The sequence below is a fragment of the Budorcas taxicolor genome, chromosome 1, assembly GCF_023091745.1.
Source record: "Budorcas taxicolor isolate Tak-1 chromosome 1, Takin1.1, whole genome shotgun sequence".
NCBI classification, from domain to species: Eukaryota; Metazoa; Chordata; class Mammalia; order Artiodactyla; family Bovidae; genus Budorcas; species Budorcas taxicolor.
Window position 1 is genome coordinate 210,056,895 of NC_068910.1, and position 18,123 is coordinate 210,075,017.

Below are 18,123 nucleotides of genomic sequence, written 5' to 3' on the forward strand. Positions count from 1 at the left end.
AAGGATTGCTCAGCTAGAGAGAAGCAGCCCCATCCTGGGGTCACTGAAGGACTCCCTTGCTGGACATGACGTATATCCCAGAGACTGCTCTCCACGATCCGATGGCTGGCCTCAGGAGGGCATGTAGGAGGTGGCCCTGCACCATGGATGCGGAGTGTCCAGCGTCAACAGGCCAGCATCACCGCAACAGTTGCCTAGGCACTGCAGACGCAAGGAGGCCCCCGGCTGCCAGGTTTCTGTTGAGAGTCCTTCCCAGACCTGCCCCGGTCCCCATGAGGGTTACCTATAAACACTGCTGATCCCCAGGTGTGGCTCGGCTGGGCTCCTCAGGAAGGGGAGATGGGCAGAAGCTAGGGCCAGAGCACGGGGGAGGGGCATGGGTCCCTGGGGAGGACAGTCCTGACCTCCCAGGACAGAGCCCAGAGGGGTGAGGTGGGGCAATGCACCAAAGGGGTCTGTCACCCCAACTCGCAGTTGATTATGGCCTTCAGAAGGCCAGCAAGCCCCTAGCCCCTCTTAGGGATCCTCCTCACCAGATAGACCCAGGTCATGGTGTGGCCACCCCACCCCTCCACCGCAGACTTCAGAAAACTTAGGTAGCAAAGAGGTGACACCAGGGAGCCTGCCAATGAGGCACCTAGGGGCTTCTTGGTGGGGGCTTGAGGTGGGCCCACCCCATAGGCACCCAGCCGGCATCTCACAGGACATGGGGCCTCCCAAGGCATCCCCTGTCAGCGTTGATGTGACTCTAGCAGGGGTACTGCCCATGTGGGACCTTGGCCCAGAGAGGGGTGGGGGGTCCTGGTGGCTGGGGGTCAGGGGTACCTGGGAGCAGGACCCCCCCTGCCAGGTCAGCCCGTGATGGGTGACCCACCTGCTGGGTGGGGAGGGAATGGATGTCCACAGGGCTGGCGTGGGGAGGGGGTGAGCCCAGCAAGGGAGGGCAGGGCACCCCGTCGTCTCCGGTTCAGGTTCACAAATGAGTCAGCCTGAAGAATGAAGCCGACATAGCAGACTTGAAGGTGGACCCAGTGCCAGCAGTCCTGGCTGGGTAAGTGCCGGGTCAGCATGCTTACAGCCCCGCTCAGAGCAGCCGACCCAGAAACCTGGCCTGGCAGCCAAACTGCCCATACGCTTCAGTATTTATGGCTTCATAGGCGTCATGACCCTAAGATTCAAACAGGAGGTCTGAGGTACACAAAGATGAGTTAACTTAGCCAAGCAACTTGAGGTGCCTGGGAGGTCGCCATAACACATCCCAGTGGGTTTCAGTCTGTTAGTTTAAAAAACTTCCCTTTTAGGTTTATAGAAAAATTGAGAAGAGAATTTCCATATACACGCGTTCCCTATTATTAACACCTTAAGTTAGTATGACACATTTGTTACAGTAAATGAATCTATACCAATACCGTAGCATTAACTAAAGCCCATAATCCATTTGATTGCCTTATTATGCTGTCTGCTGTTCCTTTTCTGTTCCAGGATCCTATCCAGGACACCTTATGACATTTAGTCACCATGTCCTCTTGGGTTCCCCTTGCTTTTGATGATGTTGATAGTTTTGAGGAATATTGTTTTGATCCAGTGCCACCTGCCAATGCAGGAGACTCAGGAGATGTGGCTTGGATCCTTGGGTCAGGAAGATCCCCTGGAGTAGGAAATGGCAACCCACTCCACCACTCTTGCCTGGGAAATCCCACGGACAGAGGATCCTGGCAGGTTACAGTCCGTGGAGCCACAAAGAGTCGGAAGCGACTGAGCGCGTGACTACAGTATTTTCTATTACGGTATTCTGTACCAGTATCTACCATATCTGGAATCTTTGTAAGGGGTCCGTCCACTGTTGGGATTTGCTCGATAATGTCTTATGACCGCACTGCAGTTACGGTTGTTGGGAGGAAGACCACAGAGGAGACGGCCCTTCTAATCACATCCCATCCAGAGTGCATGCCATCAACATGACCCACACAGACGATGTTGACCTCAGTTACATGGTACAGGTGTGTCCGTCAGGTATCCCACTGCACAGGTACTATTTTTCTCTTTCCACACTGTCCTCTGCAGGAGGAAGTAGCTATGCACAGCCCATTCATAAGGAGTGGGGGTTATGTTTCCCTCCATGAGGGTGTATATCTACATATTCGGACAGTGTTTTAGTTGTTAAAAATAAACTAAAATTCAGATCCAGCATTTACAGAACATCTAGAATAGCCACGGAAATGATTTTGCAGTTCTTAGGAACACAGTTTGAAAATCACTGGCCAAGGCAGCCTGGGCAAACGGTGCACATGCTGTGGTTTGTTGTTTAGTTGCTAAATCGTGTCCAACTCTTTGAGACCCCATGGACTGCAGCACACCAGGTTTCCTGGTCTTCATCATCTCCCGGAGCTTGCTCAAATTCATGTCCATTGAGCCGATGATGCTATCTAACCATCTCATCCTCTGCCACTCTATTTTCCGTTCGCCTTCAATCTTTCCCAGCATCAGGGTCTTTTCCAATGAGTTGGCTCTTCGTATCATGTGACCAAAGTATTAGAGCTTTAACTTCAGCATCAGTCATTCCAATGGACATTCAGTGTTGATTTCCTTTAGGGTTGACTGGTTGGATCTCCTTGTAGTCCAAGAGACTGTCAAGAGTCTTCTCCAGCACCACAGTTCAAAAGCATCAGTTCTTCGGTGCTCACCCTTCTTTATGGTCCAACTCTCACAACTGCACATGAACACAGGATAAACCATACCTTTGACTATACAGACTTTTGTTGGTGAAGTGATGTCTCTGCTTTTTAATATGCTGTCTAGGTTTGTCATAGCTTTTCTTCCAAGGAGTAAGCGTCTTTTAATCTTATGGCTGCAGTCACTATCCGCAGTGAGTTTCAAGTCCAAGAAAACAACATCTGTCACCATTTCCACCTTTCACCCTTCTATTTGCCATGAAGTGATGGGACTGGATGCCATGATCTTAGTTCTTTCGTGTTGAGTTTCAAGCCAGCTTTTAAACTCTCTTTTACCTTCATTAAGAGGCTCTTTAGTTCCTCTTCACTTTCTATCAGAGTGGAATCATCTGCAAATTTGAGGTTGTTGATATTTCTCCTGACAATCTCGATTCTAGCTTGTGCTTTATCCAGCCCAGAATTTTGCATGATGTACTCTGCATATAAGTTAAGTAAGTAAGTAGGATGACAATATACAGCTTTAACATACTTCTTTCCCAATTTGGAACCAGTCCGTTGTTCCATGTCTGGTTCTAACTGTTGCTTCTTGACCTGCATACAGGTTTCTGTGATCTGGCATTCCCATCTGTTTAAGAATTTTCCACAATTTGTTGTGATTCACTGGTCAAAGGCTTTAGCGTAGTCAGTGAAGCAGCATATATTTTGATGAATCACCTTGCTTTTTCTGTGATCCAACGAATGTTGTCAATTTGGTCTCTGGTTCCTCTGCCTTTCCTTTTTTTTCCTTTGCCTTTTCTACATCCATTTCCTTCTGCAGGGATTGTCTCAACCCAGGGATTGAACCCGTGTTTCCTGTGTTTCTTGCATTGGAGGGGGATTCTTTACTCCTTGAGCCGTTGGGGAAGCTGTATACACATGGTCCTCTGCCTTTTCTAAATCCAGCTTGAATATCTCTAAGTTCTCAGTTCACATACTTGGTTCAAAACTTAGCTTGAAGGATTTTGAGCATTACCTTGTGAGCTTGTGAAATGAGCACAATTGTCCAGAAGCTTGAACATTCTTTGACATTACCTTTCTTTGGGATTTGAATGAAAACTGACCTTTTCCAGTCCTGTGGTCACTGCCGTTTTCCAAATTTGCTTACATACTGAGTGTAGCACTTTGACAGCATCATCTTTTAGGATATGAAATAGTTCAGCTGGAATTCCATCACCTCCACTAGCTTTGTTTGTAATGATGCTTCCTAAGGCCCATTTGACTTCATGTTCCAGGATGTCTGGCTCTAGGTGAATGACCACATCATGGTGGTTACCCAGGTCATTAAGAGCTTTTTTGTATAGTTCTGTGTATTCTCGACACCTCTTCTTAGCCTCTCTGCTTCTGTTAGATCCTTACTTTTTCTTTTATTGTGCCAATCCTTGCATGAAATGTTCCCTGGTATCTCCAATTTTCTTGAGAGATCTGTAGTCTTTCCCATTCTAGTATCTTTCTCTACTTCTTTGCATTGTTCATTGAAGACCTTTTCATCTCTCCTATTCTCTGAAACTCTGCATTCAGTTGGGTATATTTTTCCCTTTCTTCCTTGCCTTTCACTTCTCTTCTTTGCTTGGCTATTTGTAAAACCTCCTCAGACAACCACTTTGCCTTCTTGCATTTTTCTTTGGGATGGATTTTGTGATCACCTCTGCTACAATGTTACAAACCTTCCTCCATAGTTCTTCAGGCACTCTACCAGATCTAACCCCTTGAATTCTATTTGTCACCTCCACTGTATGATCATAAGGGATTTGATTATGTCATGCCTCGATGGCCTAGTGATTTTCCCTACTTTCTTCAATTTAAGCCTGAATTCTACAATAATGAACTGATGATCTGAGCCAGTTAGGTCCAGGTCTTGGTTTTGCTGACTGTACTGAGCTTCTCCATTTTGACTGCAAAGAAGATAATCAATCTGATGTACTGCAACATGTAGAGATTGATTCAGGTGTGGATCTGAGTCCCTGAATGCTCTTGGGAAAGCTGATCCTGTGGTTTGCTAGTGTAACCTGCTGACCCCTGGTCTTAGGAGTCCAGAGCCTCACGTTTGTGAGCCAACACTGGAAATTCCACTCACCACACAAAAAGGGCTGTGGTCTGACTCAGGAGGTGGTTGAGTATCCAGGGCTCCCTGAAGATTTGTGAGTTGTGGTTAAAAGGTGAGCTCATGTCAGCAGAGTTACAGCAGCATACCAGTGGAGGAGCATAGCCATTGTCAGTCTCAGGGAGCAGCTGGGGAGCACACGGCCTGCACACACACCCTGCTCCAGTGAAGGAAACCCAGAGACCACAGTGTGTTTGTTGGACATGCTTGCAGTCAGCCATCCCAATCTTCTTTGACATGCCACCTTCTCTCTAGTTGCTCCACTGTCTTCCTACTCATATAAGGCAGACAGGCATAGCTGCTTAGGGGTTTCCTGTGTCTCTTCCTGAGTTCCTGAGTTTGTGGGAACATTCACCCAGGCACAGTTAAGCTACAGTTACAAGAGGTGCAGACCACATGCTTTGGATCAGTGTTAATTAGTCAGAGCTTATCAGCTCCCAATAACCTTAGTTACTGTAACAGCATTTGATTGTTAATCAAAACCGTGGGCTAGGAATAAATACCTAGCATTGTTTCCTCATCTGGACAAACAGGTTCAAGTGGAGTCTGAAGCTAAGAAACAAACAATGGTTTCATGAGACTCCAGTTGACACAGATCATGAATTCACAACCCACATCACATTCCTTTTCTTTAAAAATTGTTTTAATAAGACTGTCTTTTAGAGCAGTTTTAGGTTCACAGAAACTTGAACAAGAAGTACAGCATATTCCTTTTTAATAACCATTTACAAAGTATTTGGAATGATTTACCCTTTTACCCAAATATTTTCAGGCCTTAAAACTTTTCTGTGTAAGAAGAGATCTTCTGCCTTTCACTGAAACAGCTCTCTCCCTCTGGTGATCTAGAACTAGGTACAATTGCTGTAACTTTTGAAATTGCGTCTTTGCAGGCCCCTTGGAGAAGGAAATGGCAATCCACTCCAGTGTTCTTGCCTGGAAAATCCCATGAATAGAGAAGCCTGGTGGGCTACAGTCTATGGGGTCGCAGAGCTGGACACAACTTAGCGACTCGACAAGGCCTCTTAGCATGGAGGCCCTATGAAACCCTTTTCACGCTGGGTTCCAGGGACTGCCCTAACAGGAATACACTTGTATTCCAGGCATGGGTTTGCCTTTCCTGCCCTTAGAGCCTCAGCCTGACTCTCTCAGTTTCCCAGTGCGCAGAATCCCTCCTAAGACTCTGACGCAGGGCAATGCTTTATGTCAGAGGTGCCAGAATGGACCCATGATGTGGGGTCCCCTGGTCAAACAGTGAACCGCACTAACCAGAAGATGCAAGTTGGGCACAGACGCACTGAAACAAGAGTCCTCGATATAGCACTGTGTGCCCACTGGGAAGAATCCAGGAGTGGCAGCACCGCCAGTGGCTTCTTGTCCCTGCAGCTCTGGGATCCTTGGGCTGAGGGTCCTGGCGTCAATTCCTACTGAACTAATTGTGGCCGCCCCTGGCACTCCGGTTCCGTGGGTACAGGCGCCAGCGGGACCCAAGGGAGGGATGGCCAGGAATGAAATCAAGTGATTTTGCCGGCTGTCTGTTATCGTGACACACACAGGGCCAGGACCCTTAGAGATGAACGTTTGGGTCTTGCAACCCCGGGGTCGGGCCACGGACACCTGGAACACGACTTCAGGGACAGCCCAGAACTGGCGCATCCAAGCAATGGGGCCCGGCCTCCTGGACTTGTCCCTGGGCTCTTGCAAAGCTCGACCCAAGTGGGCACCGGCGCAGACTCCTCCCGTACGGCCCAAACCTCCGGGGAACGCGAACCAGCAGCCGCACCAGTGCGAGCCGGAGCCCACCCCCAATTCACAGGGCGCTTCAAACCTACCAACCGCTGAGGGCGCCGAAGCCGCCGCGCCCCGCTCATTGGTCCCGCCCGAAGAGGCGGGAGCGGACATTCCCCAATCGGAGAGGAAAGAGTTGGGGCTGAGCTCCGCTGAGCCGCACCTCCTTGGACGCACAGCCCTGAGCGCGCCGGCGCGAGGGCAGGACCGCGGCCCCTGATTGGCCACCAGCCGGGGTGCACGCCTCGGGGCGGGGCCGGACGTGGGGCGGGCCCACGTCTGCGTGACAGTTGTCGTGGGGGGAGGGTGAGCCCAGGAGAGGGGGAGGGAGTGTAAATAGAGCGAAGGCGGCGCCGCATCGGCTCAGCCACCTCCTGGCGACTGGCTAAGGGCGCCAGAGGAAGATGGAAGATGATGAGCAAGAGCAGCGGCGCAGAAAAGTGGAAGCTGGGAGAGCGAAGGTAAATGGCAGCGCCTCCTCCCCGTGCTCTCCCGGCGTGGGGTCCATAGGGCGGGCTCCAGTGCTCGCCACCGCCCCCTGCCAGGAGCGGACGCAGCCAGGCGGGGGCCGCCGCCGCCGCTGCCGCACTCTTGCCCTTTCTGCCGACTCGGCTGGAGGCCACCCCCTGGCCGCCGCCATCTTGAATCCGCCGCCCTCAGCCAGTTCCCGCCCCCATCGCAGCCGCAGCCAATCAGCGGCTGGGGACGCGCAGCGCCTCGCGGGGAGGGCGGGCGCGGGGTACGCCGGGACTGGCGGGGCTGCGCTTGCGCAGGGGCAGGGGCGGAGTTAAGGAAGGCAAGTTCCCCCGACCCGTGCCCCAGGGAGCCCAGCCCCTGCAGGTACCCGGGCCCAGGGGAGCTGCCTTTTTAGCTGGCGAGGCGGCTTTACTGACAGGCTGTGGTGTCGTCGGGACGTGGTGTCTCTGACTCCTGCCCGCTCCCGAAGCCCGAGGTGCGGGGCTGGCGCGGTCGCCACAACTCTGCACCTGCGCACCTCCCAGTCCCTGCCCGGATTCCTGGAGGGCTTGGAGGCCAGGCCTCGCAGCAGTTGGGCATCACAGGCTTCCCCCAGGGCTCAGCTCAGCTTCCATCCGATTAAAACTACGTGCAGATGTTCGTTTACACGGAGTCCTGATTTTTTTCTGTAAAAATTTTCTTTCGGAGTAGTGTTCCTGAGCACGAACTTGTTTACACTAAGGAATGCCTCACCACCTTCCTGGTGTCCGGCTCCCGACGCACCTGCGCCTCTTGGGGCCCAGGTAGACGGTTCCGGCAGGTGAGGGCGGAGGGCTCTGCCCAGATCCCCCCTTCTCCCCCCAACCCCGCGCGGGGCCTGGAGCTCCAGACGCTCGGACGAACCCACCGGGAGGTGTCCCGTCCCCAGGGTGCAGTGCCCCGGGATCTCTGTAGTTCCTTGAGTCGGTTTTGACCATCCACGCAGGCGCCATCCTGTACTCACGGTTTTGGGTAATTTGCGGAGGTTGAGCCGTGTGCAGTTCAGACGCGCCCCTGAGAAGGTGGAGAAAACCTGGATCAGGGTTGGGGTTAGCCGCCCCGCCCCACCGCATTCTGGCCGTCTGGGGGCAAAACCTGCGGAGTACTGTGAGGTTGCTGTTTGAGGTTAGACGTGGTCAAACATTGGGAATTCACATGGATCAGTGATAGTTCCTTCCCATGAGGAAATCGCAGGGTCACTCTATTTGAGACCATTCAGGACACACGGTGAGGGTGTGAGATTCTGATGGGAAGGGCAGGGTGGCAGGCAGAGGACAGAGCGGCCTCTGCAAGCTTACCATGCAGGTCAGACTTCTGACGGGTTTGAAGAGTGAGGTGGGAGTGTGTTTTCTTCCCTTTGTGTGTGCTTGGCACTTGGGAAGGAGATGCAACTGAGTCAGAGTTTAATATCGTTTTCCCTGAGCTCCATGTTTTCTAAATATGTCTAAATGAGGAGGAGATTTTAACCTTGGGGGAAAAAACAAATGTCTCTCCTTGGGCGACCACAGGCGAGGGACCAGGTCTGTGATGCAGGAAGGGAACTCAGTGACATGAGATTTGATGGAGATGGGGCTAGTTGTAAAGGCAGTGTCTGGTCTTGACAGACGGTTTTTCTCACTTAAGTTCCTTTTGTCATTTTCCCACGCCCATGAGACTGTGAGCCTTTGTTATCATTCACACAAATGTGTTACATGCATTTGCTTTCATGACCACAGTTGTTGTGTGAAGGACCTTGCCCTCCTGTGAAAAGCTGATGTTAGTATCATACCTTTTGAATAAGGTGTTATGAGAAACAGTATGTGAGCAATCTAAAACCCTTAGATTCGACAGACTGAACACTGCCAGGTGTGCCTTCTGATAGGGAGATTCTGTGGCGGTCCCTGGTGCTTTGGTGAGCTGTGTCATGAAAACTAGAACATCTGATTCCATAAAGGAGGATGTTAGATTGACCTGGCTTAATTAATTTTTTGCTATTTCTGTACCTTGTCTCAGAATCTATGGCAAGGAAGTTTTGGCTACACTATATATTTCTCTGGTTGGGGGAATATGGGGCAAAAGGGGAGAGATTTAGCTTTTATATTATTTTAAACTGTAACCGTGCCTCGATTAAGCTATCAGTTTTTAAAATAGATGCATCTCTAAATTTTTGAATATTTTTGTAAACTGTTACGGGCTAGAGAAGCTATTCTGCCAGCCAGCCTTATTGCTTTCCTTTGTCTGTGGGCATCATTAACCATCCTCACTGTTAAGTTCTGCAGTGTGACTCTGAATCCCAGTGCCTCGATGTTGATGGCGGCAGTGTTTGTGGGGCAGGGACCCGGGTGACGTGTGTCTGGCCAGGTGTGGCCACGTGGGCTGCGCGGGCCCCAGAGCCTCATGCTCCCCGCAAGCTCTCTCACCTTGTGGTTCTGTTGCTTCTTCCTTGCTTACCTTTGTCTCTGCTACTTTTCTACATTTCTGCGCAGCTTGCTCACTTCAGACAGAGAAAAACAAAAGGTGACTGTACGCATTCGAAGAAAACGACGGCGAAGAGGAAGGGCACGACTGTCAATGCGCCTGTCGCGGAGGAGAGTCCGGTAGCTGCGCCCGGAGACGGTGGGCCCGTGGGCGGCCTGGACATTGGCAAGAACCCGACCTGCAGTGACACCCCTGATGGCACTGAAGCCGCTCAGGTGCATTTAGTCAGCTTTGTGTTTTCACGTTTTGCTTATCTTCTAGTTCTTGTTAGCCTAATGTACTGAAAGTAGTGTTGGGTCTGTTGTTGTCTATCCAAAGTTAGGGAAAGAGGGTTTTACTCTATCTTACAGATGGGGAGTATATTTTTGTAGTTTTACTTACAGTTAAAAGTTTTCTCTTCATCACATGATTTTGAGAAGTGTTGAATGGACTGTTTGAAGGCGAGTGTCCGTGTTGGTGACGCTGTGGTAACGGAAACTTGCCAAGTGTGACCTCCTCAGGTGTGGCTGTGCAGCAGCCCCTTTGCCACTTAAACCGTAACGTCCTTTCATGTGCTCTCAAATCCGCCTCGTTCTTGGTTGTAGCCTCCCCCGTCTTTCTGAACGTGGAATGAGGAGGCAAGGGGTGAAGGTGTCCCAGAAATGTTGTCTTGTCTGCTTCTTGAGGCCCTGTGGCTGCAGGGGCAGGTGTGGACCTGCATGTGCAGGGTGCGTGGCCTCGCTGTGCATGTCGAGGGCTGGGGGCTCTCCTTGGGGCCTCCTCTGGCCTGTATTATAAGCAAGGGGCCTTGAACCAGGAGAATCTGTTGCTTATGTGTGGCAGGGGCAGGGCAGGGGTTTGCTAGAATGAGCAGAACATTGGTGGCCCAGGGCAGACTGACTGAAAACCATGTTGTGTTTGCACTGCCTTATTGAAAAAAAATGGGATGATTACCAGCATAGTTTATGATATTCTGCCTACAAACCTAGAATGCTGCTTTTGGCAAATGGGAAGGCCTGGTCATGGTGCTCCGACTTTGCCCAGGAGCTGCTGTGGAATTCTGGTGTCTGCGCCTCTGGGCCAGCCTGTGCCCGGCTGACTCGCCCTCCAGTGCCTGTGCTCTCAGAGACCTGAGACTGGGCCCCAGTTACTGTTCATGCTGTCTTCTTGTTGCTTCTCTGGGGTGGAGCTGTGGTTCTCAGTAGCCTTGTCTCGTAGCTAAGTACCTGAACGCCATGCTGAGGGGGGGTGCCAAGCACTTACTCTCAGTGGCTTTTCTCTGTATGTTTCCTGCCTAGGCTCTTTGAGGAGAAAGGCTCATAGTGTAAGTTAGCATTTATTATTTCGTATCTTTACTTTCAGATTAGACAAGTCTTTTTTTTTTTAACTTAAAAGTTTTGTATTTTTCAGCTGTTTGTTTTAAAATAATGTTAGAGCTGCAAAAAGTTTGTAAAAAATAGCAGAGTTCCTGGATATCCCTCACCTAGATTCCTGAAACATTTGATATTTATGTAATCACAGTGTAAATGATTATGCAGTTTCAGTAAACATTGAAACAATACTGTGAGCTGATTGCTAGAGCTTTTTCTAATTTTTCCCATTTTTTTTCTGGTCTGGGATTCTGTATTGCAGTTTAGTGCCTTGTCACCTTAGTCTCCTCCAATCTGGACAGTTTCTCAGTCTTCCTTTGTGTTTTATAAGTTGGACATTTGTGGGCGAGAGTTGGACATGACTGAAGCAACTTAGCAGCAGCAGCAGCAGCTAGTTATGTGGTAGGATCCCTGTCAGTTTGGCTCTGTTTGATGTTTTCTCCTGATTGAAGTCAGGTAGTACATTTTAGCAGGAACACTGTGGAGGTGATGATGTTGCCTGCCAAGGGTATCTGAGAAGAGGCACGGGTGGTATGTCTCACTACTGGGGGGGCCTGCCAGATTTCTTCTGATAGAAAAGTTTCTCTTTTTCCCTTTGTAGTTAATAAGTGTATAGTGTGGAGGTACTTAGAGACCCTGTAAACAATCTGTCAGTTTTAGCTTTCACTGAGGACTCTCACCTGCAGGAACTACTGCGGTGTTGGCTGGATGATGACTTTGTTTCCATCATTCCACCTACATATGTTAATTGGTGTTTTACTCTAAGGAGGAACTGTTGTTGCTCCCCAACTTATTTATTTATTCAATCATTTATATCAGTATGGACTGCTAGATACTTACTCTATTATGGGTTTTAATCCATCGTATCAATGTTTATTTTGTTGCTGAAACGTACATTTGGCCATTGGGAGTGCCTTTGGATTGACATCTGTGACCTTTCAGCATGTGCTCATTGTTTGCTGGCACCTACTTCCATACTTTCTGCACCAAGACTTTCCAGGCTTATTTGGTTCTTTCCCTTCTACAGCCCCAAACAGTCATTTCTTCTAGGAGCCCTGGTTCCTTTTGCTGGAGAATGGCTTTTGAAGCCAAGATCTGTGTGCTCAGTGCGCTAATTACTAGCAGGGTGTAGTTGCTTCTGGGCTGTTTCAAAAGAGAGCAGGAAAATGTAAGTAAATGTATATTCAAACACATCTGTACATATTTCTTTATTTGTATGTATAGTAAAAATCATAAATTAATAGTAATATCTTCAATTTTAATCCAACAGTACAAATTTTATTCTAGCTTTCCCCCTTTTTTTACTTTTAGCTCCTTTTACCCATGGTGAGAAACCTGACATCCTTATTTACAATATCTTTATTTACTCAGTCTTAAAATACACTTAAATAAGCTTCAGAATTGCTAATTCTCATGCTTGTGAAAAACAAATTTGTTAACTGAAGTGGAATATTTAAAGTGGAATATCTCCACTTTTTTAATGTTTGCTTTACACCATTTCACTTTTATAAAAGGCCAAATTAATACCTGTTTTTTGCTAACTGAAAGAAATCCAGAGAAGGTTTTCACTTTTATGAAGAAATGCAATTGATTCTTTACTGTTAGGCCATTTTGGCTTCCGAGAACTTTCTTAGGAAGGCTCAACTTTTGGTCTTGGGGGAACCTGTGGTTCTTTTTTGTCTTTATTGTTCCAAGTTACTTGTTAGAAGTAAAGAAAGTGAAAGTTGCTCAGTCCTGTCCATCTCTTTGTGACCCCATGGACTAGAGTCCATGGAATTCTCCAGGCCAGAATACTGGAGTGGGTGGATTTTCCCTTCTCCCCTTCTTGGGATATATGTATTGGAAATATTTTTCCTGGTCTTGCTTACCTAGCTTTGTTCTTAATGGTGTCTTGTGATAAGCAAATATTCTTCACTTTGGTGTTGATCTCATCATTTCTTTCTGTGTTAAGTGATTTCTGTGTTCTGTCCGAAAGATCTCTCCTGTCCTTTGGTTGTGAAGACAATCTCCTGTGTCTGCTTGAGGATTTCTGGCCTGGTTTCTGTGTTTTAATTCTGTGATCTGTCTCGTTACTTTCTGTGTTTGGAGCACCTTGACTTGTAGAAGAATAGTTTATAGTCTTGCTGGTTTTGAGTGTTTTATAAATAGAATAACCCAGTATGCTAGCTTCACATTTGCTGGGCTGTTTAAAGTTTTTGGCCATGTCAAATGGCATAGTGGGATCTTAGGTCCCCTACCAGGATTTGATGGAGCAGGAAATGGCAACCCACTTCAGTACTCCTGCCTGGAAAATTCCATGGAGTCCATGGGGTCGCAAAGAGTTGGACATGACTGAGTGACTTCACTTTCTTTCTTTTATAGTTCCTTTTGGAGAAGGAAATGGCAACCCACTCGAGTGTTCTTGCCTAGAGAATCCCATGGACAGAGGGGCCTGGTGGGCTACAGTCTATGGGGTTGCAAAGAGTTGGACACGACTGAGCAACACACACACACACACACACACACACACACGGATTTGAACACACACACACACACACACGGATTTGAACACACACACGGATTTGAACACACACACACACACACACACACACACACACACACACGGATTTGAACCAGTGTGCCCTGTTGGGGAAGCTCAGCAGGACACAAAGATGGTCTCTCTAGTCACGTAGAAAACTGGAGGAGAGAGGAGTTCATTGCCCCTTGCCCTTCTAGTGGTTCCTCTGCATCCTCATTATTTAAAGCATTGTTGGCATGCTTGGGAATAATTGAATTGACAGATTCATCCTTATGATGATGAAATAGCATTGTGTTATAGGAGAAGCAGGTTGCTCAGATACATCTTGCATCCTAGGTAAGTGCAGGGGTCTGGCAGTAATTGCAAGATAAAATGTTTTACTCTAGTAAAAAAAAAAAAAAAAAAGATTCTTTTCACTGTTCTTTGGAAGGCCCGTATGAAAGATAAAATTATGCCAGCCTTCTCAAGTAGTTATAACTGCCCAGAAATGAAACTGCTAACTGCAGTTGGGTCCAGCAGACTCTGACACTCTGACAGCGGTGAGGGACGTGTCGTTGGGTCTGGCAGCCCATATGGACGTGGTGGGAAGCCGCCAGTGAGTTGACAAGGAGAATGCACTGAGTCTTCTTGCAGATAAAAGCCCCAGATTATTATAAATTTATGTGTCAAAACTATTGGGGGGAAATTTGTTGGAAAACTTTAAATTCAATTTTGAGGTGATTTAGAAAAACGAAATTCTACTTTACAGGTTTTTAAGGAAAAGATTTATCAAAAAAGGAAAATCTTGAAGGTGAAATATTTGAATTTGTCTCAGATTAAGAGCTTAGAAAATGTTCATGAATGTGAAAGGCCAGGATTTGTGGAGAAACTAAAATTTAGTGATTTAAACGTTAAGCACACAGTGAAATAACTTAAAGAAACAGGATTCATTAAAAATCATGCAGCACCATCATGAGGGAAACAAGTTACAAAAAATGTTTAGAGTTGAGACTGGTTAGGAGGAGACTGTAGATGGACCTAGCAGGCCTGGAGTGGGGCAGAGGCGGAGGGATCGGGGGCAGAGGGGCCGGGGCCGCCCAGGTGTCGCTGTGGACACCCCTCCTGGCCCTTCCCCGCCAGCTGCAGGAGCCCAGCAGAGAGAGGACGCCGCCGAAGCTGGATGGCCACTGTGCAGAGCAGCCCGGGGTCATGACGAAGGTGAGCTTTCCCTGGGTTCCCTGTTAAGGTGGGTCCTTGTCACCTCCCATGCATGGGAACCGGAGGCGGAGCTCCCTGCATGGAAGGCCTCACTTCACGCCCTCCTCTCTTGTCGGGTGGGTGTCGGGGCGGGGGTGGGGAGGGGGGGAAAGCCGCCTTTCTGCCCTGCGGGTTTCTGTCATTGACCAGTGTGCTTCCCAGGCCTGGCCCACACTGAGACGCTGCAGGGGTCGGGCGTGCAGGCTGGGGGTCAGTGTTACTGTCCCAGCTCCTCCCAGAGTGCTTGGTGTGACTTCCATGGATATTAAATTGATTCCTTTTTCAAATCAATTCAGTTTTGTTAGCATTTGCAAGAAAAATTATTAGATATTGACCAATATCAAAGTGTTGTCTTGAAAGTCTTATATTTTATCTGTTTTTTTTTTTTTTTAATTGAAGTATAGTTGGTTTACATCATTATGTTAGTTTCAGGTGTAAAGCATGGTGATTCAGTAGTTTTATAGATTATACTCCATTAGAAGTTAATACAAAATAATGGTATTTTAGACACTCAATTCTGGCTGGACTCAGTTCACACTAGTTGTAGCAGTGAGCAAGTTTGGTTTTTAATCTGCATTATTGCAGGAGAAATCTAGATCATAGGGCTTGGAAAAATGGTCTCTGATGGAGTCTGTGAGACCCAGTCTTAAATACACATTTCATACTTGTTTAAGCTGTGACTTGTAGCATCTTTGTGGAAAAATACACAGAGCTTACATATAGCCCACCAGATGAGTACACCATGCGCAGCAGGTAACCCCCTGCTGGTCAGAGGTGGGACAGTGCTGGCCCTGATCCCTACTGTCCACCCCAAGTGAGCACTCACTTGCTGATTCTGCCATGGAGCTCTGTGTAAATGGACCTGGTCTCTTTTCTCCTTCACCTTTAGCGTCTCTGCAGACGTCAGTTTAAGATGTATGTCTGGTGAATAGCATAGGGTTGATTTTTAACTGAGCCTGACAATCTGTCTTCTTATTTGGCAGTGAATTCCGTTGTATCTAATGTCATCACTGCTGTGCCTATACTTACACCAGACATTTAATTTGGGTTTTCTGTTTGTCTTGCCTGTTTTTTTCCTTTCTTTTCACCTGTTTTGCCTTCTTTGAATTATTATTTATCATGGGATTTACAAAGAAATTATCCTTTTATGCATTTTGAAGTAATAGTACACAGTTTCTGTTTTTTTAATGGTGAGGTTATGAAATACAGTATGTATACTTAGTTTGTCTAAGTATGAATTTAATCACATTCACTTTCCTCTTGCATAATTATTTAAACTCGGTTTATACTTCCCTCAACCTCTATTTTTGTCATGGTCTTTTTAAAAATTGTATTAGGTTGGTACAAAAGCAATTGTGGTTTCAGACTATAAATTTTAAATCATTACAACTAGGCTCAAACACTTCTTTATTAATCAAAGTAGGAACTGCTATAATCAGCACGTTTTTGCCAATGAGAAATAAGATTGCTCATTCCTATAGTGTAAAAATCCATGCTTCAGGATTCAGTGAACCTTTGGAAAGCATTTTCTGCCTCCTGCTGGTTATGGAAGCATTTTCCCTGCAAAAATTGTTGAGATGCTTGAAGAACTGATAGTCTTCTGGCGAGAGGTCAGGTGAATATGGTGGCCGAATCAACATCATAGCCCGATTCATTCCACTTTTAAAGTTGATCACACGTTGTTGTGGAAAAGAATTGGGGCCATTTTGTTGACCAGTGCTGGCTACAAGCCTTGTAGTTTTTGGTGCATCTCATCGACTTGCTGAGCATAATTCTCAGGTGTAATGGTTTTGCTGGGATTCAGAAAGCCATAGTGGGTCAGACCTTCAGCAGACTACCAAAGAGTGACCATGACTTTTTTTTTTCTTTTTTTTTTTTTGCAAGTTTGGGTTTGGGAAGTGCTTTGGAGCTTCTTGGTTCAACCAGTGAGTTGGTTGTCCTTGATTGTTGTATAAAATTCACTTTTTGTCACACATCACAATCCGATTGAGAAATGATTTGTTGTTGTTGCATAGAATAAGAGAAGATGATAATTCAAACCAGTGATATTCTTTATTTTTGGTCAGCTCATGAAGTACTCATTTATTGAGCTTTTTTACCTTTCCAGTTTACTTCAAATGCCAAGACTGTAAATGGTCGACAAGTTCTTCAGCAGCTTCTAGTGTAGTTGTAAGAGGATCAGCTTTGATGATTGCTCTGAATTGGTTGTTGTCAGCTTCCAGTGGCCTGCCACTGTGCTGTTCATCTTCAAGGCTCTCATCTCCTGTGCTAAACTTCTTGAACCTCCTTGGCACTGTACGTTCATTAGCAGTTCTTGGGCCAAATGCGTTGTTGATGTTGTGAGTTGTCTTCACTGCTTTATGACCCATTTTGAACTCAAATAAGAAAATTGCTTGAATTTGTTTTTTGTCTAATGTCATTTCCCTAGTTTAAAGTAATAAGTCATTAGCCGAAAAAAATTAAGTAAGAAATGCTCATCAAAATTATGTCTAAAATAACGACATTTGTACCAATATCAGACAGCAGATTTCAGCAATGCAAAAACCTCAGTTACGTTTGTACCAACCTAGTAAAGCACTCATAAGATTTCTCATCTTAATGCTTCTGGTGCACAATTCAGCGGTGCTCATCCATTCACAGTGTTGTGCATCCTTCAGCTCCATCTGTCTCCACAGCTCTTATCTCATCACCCTGAAACCATGTTTGCTGATGGCATCTCTGCAGCCCCTGGCAGCCACCATCCTACCTCCGTCCTTATGGTTTGCAACACTGCATGCCTCACGAGGGCGGCATGACGTTGTCTTTCGTGGCGGCACACAACTAACTCACTGTCCTCCAGGAGCTGGAGCTGGAGGTGCTGCGCCTGAGCCTGAGTGACATGCACGCAGCACGGCTGGAGCGGACGCAGGCACACCTGCAGCGCGAGAAGGAGGCGGCACTGGCCGAGCTGCACGCTGAGCTCACCGGGCGGCACGCACAGGAGCGGGCCCTGCTGCAGAGCCGTGCACGCCGGGAGCTGGAGCTGGTCCGCGAGGAGGCAGGTATGCACGGTGGCTGTGCACGGGGCTGGGTGACAACCTGGGGGTGTCAGCAGAGGATCCTGGCATGAGAGCTGTGAGTTTCTTCGTCGCTTCTTCTCTTTCTGTCTCTGGCCACAGTTTGTGGCCACCCCAGACCCCCCCATTCCCATCCTAGACCCCCACCCCAGACCCCCATTCCCATCCTAGACCCCCACCCCAGACCCCCATTCCCATCCTAGACCCCCACCCCAGACCCCCATTCCCATCCTAGACCCCCACCGCAGGCCCCCGTCCTCATCCCAGACCTCCATCCCAGTCCCCCATCCTCATCCTAGACCCCCATCCCAGACCCCCATTCCCATCCTAGACCCCCACCCCAGACCCCCATTCCCATCCTAGACCCCCATCCCAGCCCCCCGTCCTCATCCCAGACCTCCATCCCAGTCCCCCA

General features: G+C 47.9%; 1 protein-coding gene across 7 annotated transcripts in view; it reads left to right on the forward strand.

Moving 5' to 3' along the window:
* Positions 1-6,918: 6,918 nt before the first annotated feature.
* The window catches only part of PCNT (pericentrin), a 104,100-nt gene continuing 92,895 nt past the window's right edge, over positions 6,919-18,123 (forward strand). For all 7 annotated transcript variants that reach the window (XM_052641823.1, XM_052641831.1, XM_052641862.1 and 4 more), the window contains exons 1-4: positions 6,919-7,058; positions 9,558-9,764; positions 14,536-14,613; positions 17,492-17,693. In XM_052641823.1, coding sequence (XP_052497783.1) covers positions 7,002-7,058; positions 9,558-9,764; positions 14,536-14,613; positions 17,492-17,693 — 544 coding nt within the window. In that variant the 5' untranslated portion in view covers positions 6,919-7,001. The remainder of the gene's footprint in view (positions 7,059-9,557; positions 9,765-14,535; positions 14,614-17,491; positions 17,694-18,123) is intronic.